At 37.9% G+C, this 8,559-nt stretch overlaps 1 protein-coding gene across 1 annotated transcript; it reads left to right on the plus strand.

Annotated features, from left to right (window-relative positions):
- The first annotated feature begins 1,354 nt into the window (after positions 1–1,354).
- On the plus strand, positions 1,355–5,102 carry LOC113324751. Its single transcript, XM_026573041.1, has 6 exons — positions 1,355–1,965; positions 2,114–2,622; positions 2,719–3,011; positions 3,136–3,413; positions 3,561–3,732; positions 4,071–5,102. The coding sequence occupies exons 1-6, from the start codon at positions 1,355–1,357 to the stop codon at positions 5,100–5,102; spliced, it is 2,895 nt and encodes a 964-aa protein (XP_026428826.1).
- Positions 5,103–8,559: the final 3,457 nt, after the last annotated feature.

Consider the following 8,559-nt stretch of genomic DNA (forward strand, 5'->3'; position numbering starts at 1 on the left):
GCAACGCCATGATCGTGCTCAAAATAGAAATCGATCACGTTCAAGGCCAAGATTTACTTACGTTCCTAAAAAAGGTAACCCTAATCATGGCGCGGAAAATTCCAAAGGTGGGAGTAGTTCGTATGCAAATATAGTTAAGAAGAAATCAATTGTTATGTCCAATATTGATGCGGATTCTTTGTCACATCCTCCGGTTCAAGCCTCTACAGGGGAGATTATGATCACAATTCCTAAGGATGTCATTCGACGTTCCAAAGAAATATGGAAATTCAGTATTGTAGGCCGTTTTGATTTTAAAACCCTAGGTTCTAAGTTTGAATATGTTAAGCGCATTCTATGCGATCAATGGAAATTAACATGCCAAGTCCAGTTTATTTCATGGGTGAAAGGTTATTTTGTCGTTAAGCTTAACAATGAGGTTGATCGTAAAAGAGTTAGCTATGAAGGTCCGTGGAAATTTAAGGAACAACAATTAAAGATACTGCCATGGACACCTATGTTTAATCCTGAATCGGAAAAAAAACTCAAGGGCAACAGTTTAGGTGAGTTTTCCATATCTTCACCTTGAATATTGGGAGGAGGAAATCTTATTTCGAATAGCTCGTGGCCTTGGAAAGCCTGTAGCTGTTGATCCGAGAACATTAAGCGTAGAATATAGTTATTTTGCTGCGATACTTGTGGATATAGATTTTTCAAAACCTTTGCCTAAGCTTGTCATTGATGATGAAGATTGTCCGGAGGGTTTTCATCTTAATTATGATTTTTTGAAGCCAGATTTTTGTGATCATTGTAAATCAGTTGGTCACACTTTATCCCAATACAGAACGACTAAGTATAAAGATTTGGAGAAGCTGTATGATGCTGAGGAGGATGCATTGAAACGTGCGGCTCTCAAGGATGAAATGGATGAACTGAAAGATTATTGGAAGAAGGAAAAATATGTTAAGCCAAAAGATAAGCCTCCACCGCCGGCATACACTGGAGGAGGAGGAGAACAATCATTGGATCCCAAGGATAACAATGATGGGTTATGTATTGGAGGAGTTAGACATACTGGGCGTCGTACTCTGATTCCTAGTCCATCTTCGAGTATTGCTGGAGATGGCAATATTGCAGAAATTCCGCGTGCCTTGCCTGAATCCGCTAGCACTAATCTTACAGCTGGTTCAGTGCCTTTGCGTGACCTTGCTGATGATGCTGCTACAATCTTTTTGGACCTTGAAAAGGAGGAAGAAGAACTTTACAAAATCTATGATGAACAAAAAAATATAGCTGATGATATGGCTAAAGATGCCTTGCAAAAATAGAACAAGATGCTCTATTGGCTAAATTGCAAAATACTAGACAATTGCTTATGGAAAAGAAGAGGCAGGAGGAAGAGAAGAGTGCTCAAGAAGAAGATGGTATTTTGGACTTAGAGAAACAACAACAAGAAGTTGCTCAACAAGATGTTTCACAAACGCAACAAACTCAAGACTCACTCTTAGTTACAGATGAGCTGCAATCTAATATTGTTTTGGAAAAAATTGATGATGGTTTTAGTTCTCCAACTAGAACGGCTAGAAGATCCTCACCAGTTAGAACTGACGAAGTTCTTGAGACTTCTAATATGTTTGAAACTGGTATTGAAGATAGTGAAGATGAAGAAGAAAGCATTGAAGCTGATGCATTGCCTATTAAAGAAAAGCCGCCAGATTCTTTGCAATCTGCTCGCAACGTAGAGACTGAGGCTGAAAAACTGAAATGGAGTGCCGCTAAAGATGAGGAAGATAAACTTAAAAGGGAATTAGCTGAGAAGAAGAAGTTGATAATTTTTCTAAGAAGGGCGCTGTTAAAACCGCGCCAAAAAAGAAAAGCAAACCTGGTGCCAAGCCGGTTGAAGATGATGGCCAAGTTGTTAGAAGAGGTCGAAGTCAGACACGCAAAGAATATGATAAGGGTTCAACAATCTCTTCAAGGAGCATGGTTAATTAATGCGTGTTTTTTATTGGAATGCTCAAGGCTTGGCTAAGGATGGTGCAAGAGCCAAGTTGCAGGAGCTTACTTTCTTGCACAAACCTGACGTAATTTGCATTGCAGAGCCGCATGTTTTCTGCAATGTACGTTTTGTTAGGTCTCTTAAATTGGTTGATTTTTATGAAGATGTTATTACAAATGAGGTTAATGGAGAGAAAGGTAATATTTGGATTTTATGGAGGAATACTCTTTTAAGGCCTGATATTTTATCTACTTCAAAGCAAGCAATTACTGTGGATTTTACGTGGGATTTCATTACGGCCGTTCATGCTTCCTATAATCCGGTGGTAAGAAATAGACTTTGGCGTCAATGGGATTTAGGTTTTATATCTATTCCTTGTTTGGTGTTGGGAGATTTTAATTGCGTTTTACGCCTGGAGGAAAAGAAGGGTGGAAGGCCGATCAAAGAGGTTTATATGAATGAGTTTCGTAGCTGGATTTCTGACAATGGTTTGGTTGAGGCTGATGCTATTGGTAAAAAATATACTTGGTCTAATTGTAGAAGTGGAGCTCAAAGAATTGTCTTTAAACATGATAGAGCGGTTGTTAATGATGCTTGGTGCTATAAGTATGCGAACTGGAGATGCAAGGCCTTGCCTAGAGATTGTTCAGATCATTCCCCCCTTTTTGGGTTTGCTTTTGAAAATCCAAGGCCGGATAGAGTTCCTTTTTGAATTCAGAAGATGTGGCTTTCCCATCCAGGTTTTATGCAGTTGGTTGAAGAGAACTGGAGTTTGGATCTTAATGGTGCTCCCCTTTTTGTTTTTACTTCTAAGCTGAAGAGACTAAAGGAGGTGTTGAAGATTTGGAACAGAACTATTTTTGGAGATGTGCAATTTCGCTTGAAGCAGGCTGAATTGAAGCTTGATACTGAGAATGATCTTCTTGATTATGATCCGGCCGATGAATTTCAATTCCTAAGGGTTGCAGATGCCAAAAAGGATGTTGATGATGTGAGAACGGAGTTGGCTATTATTCTTAAGATGAAGTCGAGAGTAACTTGGTTGGAGGATGGTGACCAAAATACTCTTTTCTTTCATAACAGCATCCGCATGCGAAGAAGTCAAAATACCATCTTCGAGCTTAAGATTTCTAACGATACTACTTTTTTTTTTGCAGGATGAGATAAAGGATTACATTGTTAACCATTATCAGGCCAAGTTCAATGGTGGTGACGTTCATATTGATCCAGTTTTATTTGATATTGATCATGAGAGCATTTCAGTTACTGAAAGTGCTTATATGGATGCTATTCCATTTTTGGAGGAAGTTAGAGTGGCGGTTTTTGACTTGGGAGCTGATTCTGCGCCTGGCCCAGATGGCTTCACAGGTTCTTTCTATAGACAGTGCTGGGACATTATTTCTAGAGATCTCTTTAATGCAATTTCAAACTGTTGGTCTATGCGTAAAATTCCCAATGGCATTAACTCTAGTTTTATTGTTCTTATTCCAAAAAATAACAAGTCTGATGCTATTAAAGATTATAGGCCAATTGGCTTGAGTAATTTTTTCTTCAAGATCATTACTAAGATTATGGCTACCAGGCTTGGTACTGTGTTAAATAAGCTGATCTCTGAAGAGGAAGTGGCGTTTATGAAGGGTAGAAATATTCATGAGATTATAGCTTTGGCGTCTGAATTGATCAATGAGATCAATACGGAAAAGAAGCATGGAAATGTTGGCCTCAAACTGGATATTGCCCAAGCTTTTGAAACGGTAAGTTGGGATTTCATAGCTGAAGTTTTTCGTTAATATGGCTTTTCTGATTCTTGGTGCATGTGGGTTCTTAATATCCTTAACTCAACTCGGATTTCTGTCATGATTAATGGCTGTCCTGAAGGTTATTTTAGTATTACTATAGGTCTGCGTCAAGGTGATCCTCTCTCACCTTTGATCTTTGTTCTTATTGAAGATGTTTTAAGTCGCAATCTTTCCAAGTTATTTGCAAATAATAGTATGAATGTTATGGTTGGTAAAAAAGGAGTGGCGCCTATTCACTTACTTTTATCCTTATTTTCTGCAAAGGTAATCTTCATAGTTTGCAAAATTTGAAGAATATGCTTGTTTTGTATGAACGTGCGTCTGGTCAGTGCGTAAATTATGCAAAGAGCAAGTTTTATTTTGGAGCTGATAGAATTTCTCGTGTTATTGTTATTTATAACTATTTGGGTATGGAGAGAGCTATGTTTCCGGATAAATGCTTAGGTATTCAATTGAAACCTGGAATTATTCGGCATATTCACGTTCACAAAGTGGTTGAGAAGATTATGGACAAGTTGGCTGGATGGAAAGGTAAACTTTTATCATTTCAAGCGAGGCTTGTGCTAATTAAGTCGGTGATTTCTAGTTATGTTATTCATTCTATGGATGTTTACAAGTGGACATGCACGTTTATTAAGCAAGTTGAGAGGGCCATTAGAGATTTTCTTTGGTCCCGGAATGCTGAGAAACGTAAATATTTTATGGTTCTATGTGATGATCTATGTCTCTCAAAGAGTGAAGGTGGTCTTGGCATTAAGAAGTTAAATGATATTAATAGGGCTATGCTAATGAATCTTTGGATTTCTATTCGGGATTCAAACAAGATTTGGGCCAGATTTTTGAAGGCCAAATACTTTAAGATCAATAGCAATCTGATAAATTATAAGTTGGGTTCTTCGGTTTTTCCTGGAATTCGCTTGGTTTACAATTTTGTGCAGAAGCATACACGCTCAATTATAAGTAATGGTGCTAATACTTCCCTATTTTTTGATAATTTGCGTGGTGATTTTTCTATTGCGCAAAGACTTTGCATCACTTCCAAAGGACCTAATGATTTTAAGGCTAAAGTAAGTGATATCATTTTTGATGGTGCTTGGGTTATTCCTGAAAAAACAAGAGATTTGATGATTCGTTGTAATATTGATGTGGACAACTTGACGGTTATTGCTGGTGGTGAGGATTATAAAATTTGGGATTTAGATAACAAAGGCGTTTTTTCAGTTAAGTCGGCTAAGGCCGCCCTTAAGATGCCGGCAGAAGTTGTGCCTTATGCAAATCTGTTTACTAGACAGATTATGCACCCTACCTTGAGTGTGCAATACTGAAAGATTTGAGTCCAGCAATGTTGTGCTAGTGAAGACAGTATTATTAAGAAGACTGGTAGGAGCATTCCTACTATGTGCCGCTTATGCAGGAAAAGTTGCGAAACTCTTAGCCACATCACTTGGCATTGCAGAGTTGCTAGGAGGATTTGGGCTTGGGTGGCTGGAATTTTCAAGATGGATCCAAATGAAGACCTGGTGGACTCGTACAAGGCTGCTAAGGGTCGAAGTAGTATAATAAAGGACCTGTGGTTGGTTGCAAATCTTGCAATTGTCACGGAGTTATGGAAGTTACTTAACATTTTGAGAATATGGATGTTCAATGGTTGGGCTTTAAAGGGAGATCTTATCAGGTTATTCGTGATAATTCAATTAGAATGAAAGGCCACATGCATAATACTTTAGAGGAGTTACGCATTCTGAATTATTTCAAAGTACGGCATAAATCATGCAAAACGTCTACTCCAATTGAGATTAGTTGGACTCCTCCTAATCAAGATCTGTTGTGATGGTGCTTCTTTCGGAAACCCAGGCCAAGCTGGTTCAGGTGTTGTTTTCCGTGATGCAAGTTCGGAGGTGCTTGGTGTTCTCTGTGTTGGCCTTGGTTGGCAAACAAATTTCTACGCGGAAGTATGTGCGATTATTTATGGTGCGATTATGGCTAAGAGATGGAATCTGCGGAGTATTTGCATTAGTTCTGATTAGAAGAGTTGCATTCAAGCTTTTCAAAAGGATGAGCTGCCTTGGCAGCTGGTGCAGAAATGGAAAATTGCGAAGTCTTTCTACACCAATGTTCGTTATATTCATAGCTATAGGGAGGTTAATTTTTCAGCTGATGCCTCGGCCAAGCAAGCCTGTTTGCTGTCTGAGGATATTTTTGAGTTTTTTGAGGATAGGCCACGTTTTATTCCATCTGTGGAATGGCCTGGAAGGGTTTATTATCGTTTCAAATAGGTTTTCCGGTGAGTGTCCTAGCGGCTAGTCATTAGGAAGTCCTAGTCCCTGTACAGTTTTTCGCTTTTTTAGTTTTATTTGACCGAGGAAAAAAAGATAATTTTATTTAATTAGAGTTTAATTCTTTTTTTTTCCATATTTTTTGTCTGCAATTTTTTGATAATTTTTTTTTTGCCCAGATCTGTATGAAAAGTCGTCATGGTATAAAAAAAATTCAGTGACGATCCTAAACAGTCGTTAATGTTTCGACTGTTTCAGTGACGACTCTAAACTGTCGAAGATTCATTAATGGCAGAAATGTATGACAGTTTCGCGTCGTCATAAACATAATCAATTCCCTGACGACCCTTTGGAAGAGTCGTTATTGTTTTTATTACGTGTATGACGACTATAAACAGTCGTTAATGTTTTAGAAGTGTCGTTACAAACAGTCGTTAGTTTCTTAAAAGAGTCGTTATCTTCGTCGTTAATGGCGGAAATGTACGACAGTTTAGAGTCGTCATGGTATTGGAATTTTTTCAGTGACGACTCTAAACTGTCGTAAACATCTATGAAGGATCGTTAATTAGGGTCGTTGTTTGAAAAAAAGAATATTAACCAAGGGTAAAACAATATATTCACGATCGGATTAATACGCCCCTAAAAAATTTGGGGTACAAATAAAATGTCATGGCCCCCATTTAATATTTATGGCCCCCAATTAAATTAAGTATAATATGAAACAAATACAAAGAAAGATGCAAAATCCAAATAAACCTCGAAGAGAAAAAATGATCTACCATTATAGCACCTAAATGTTGTACTTTGAGGTTTGAGAAGAATGGTGCCCAAAATCGTATTTCGACCTTTTTGATAGATTTACTTCTTGGAAAAAATGTCCCCATAATTGAGAAATATACTACTCCCTCCGTTTCTGGAAAAGAAATACTTTCACTTTTTTAATTTAGCCTATTTTTTAAAAATGTCCCCATGATTTAAATTGTCCTAATCAAACAAACACCATATTTATAATGATCCTCTCTGAGAGAGCACTAAACTGAAATCTTTTCTCAAGTATAATTCGGTATATATCTTGTGCAGAGTTCGTAGGAAGATGATTAAGCTCATATATATGCATGCGTGACATGCATTTTCTGATTATGATGTCATTTGGGGACTGTCACTACATCCTAACATCCCTCTTAGTACGTAAGGTAATATCATTTTTCTATTTTAGTCTAAAAATAAGTTGATTTGAAGAAGTGAAAGTAACTTTTTTTCAGAAACAAAAATAATATGTTGTTAACGAAGAATAACAGTTGTTTCCTTTTTTTTCGTTATCGTCTGAAAAGGTAACCAGTTGAAATGATCACATATGGACTGAGTACAGTAAAATTCAAATGGAATATAGGTACACCAATATGTTTTCACGCTATTCATGTAGGCAAATGCCTGTTTTTGGAATGAATTTTAATAAAGTGCAACGCGACAACGAAAGAAAGCGTAACGCTCCCTCGACAGGTAGGAAAGGAAAGCCGGTAACGGAAAATTCATAGAATCTTACTTCCTTATCGATCCATTTGTCGTGGAAACAATTACGTAACCGGTGATCTGACTGATTAATAACCTCCATCCTAAACCAGGAAAATCCCTCTTCCTTACCCCTTCAGATTACAATGGATCTCAGGGTTTACAATGGGATTTTTAATTCTTAGGGTGTTCAACCATCCTAACGGCCAAAACCATGCACTGCATTTTCATACATGGGGCAATAAAAGGGATATTCCCTTCCTCGGCTTAAATTATGGCTTTACAAACATTCAATAATTAATGGGCTTTTGTCAACAGCTCCTACGTACATTTGCAAATTGTTGGTTGAATCTCCGAGTCTGGTGCATTAGTCTTTTGAGTATCTTGCTGTTAATGAAGTCGTGTCATGCTTCCAGAAACCAAAGATGAGCAATGCCATAAACTAGCAATCTCCAACTTAGGGACATTTTAGTAAAACAAATTAGCTTCTGAAGGACTTTACAGTAAAAAGGCAAACATCATTTCTACCCAAGTTTGTCAGCTAGCTAGTAGTTAACGATTGTCTCATGATTCAGTCCTAGTCCTGGTGTACTCACTCACTCCCTCACTCCCCTATAAATTCATCGCACTCCCTCGCACTTTCACTCGTCTCAAATTCATCAACTTCATTTATAACTCCCTTCAGTCCGTACGCTACAAACACCAAAACTACAACCCTAAAACATTTAACTGATCAAACGATTCATTTCCCAAAGTCTATTTTTGATTTCTCTTCTTCTTCTACTACTATTTCATCACTGCAATGTCGGGCGTTTGGTTATTCAACAACAAGGGTGTAGCTCGACTAATTACTAATCCAACCAAAGAATCATTCGAACTACAGGAACCAACTCGTGCCGGTTCAGCAACGGCACCAGGAGCACGTCGTAAAATTTTAGTATACGTTCCAACCAACCAAGTGATCACCTCATATGCTGAACTCGAACAACGATTTAAT

Source organism: Papaver somniferum, chromosome 11 (assembly GCF_003573695.1).
Source record: "Papaver somniferum cultivar HN1 chromosome 11, ASM357369v1, whole genome shotgun sequence".
In the NCBI taxonomy this organism is placed as follows: Eukaryota; Viridiplantae; Streptophyta; class Magnoliopsida; order Ranunculales; family Papaveraceae; genus Papaver; species Papaver somniferum.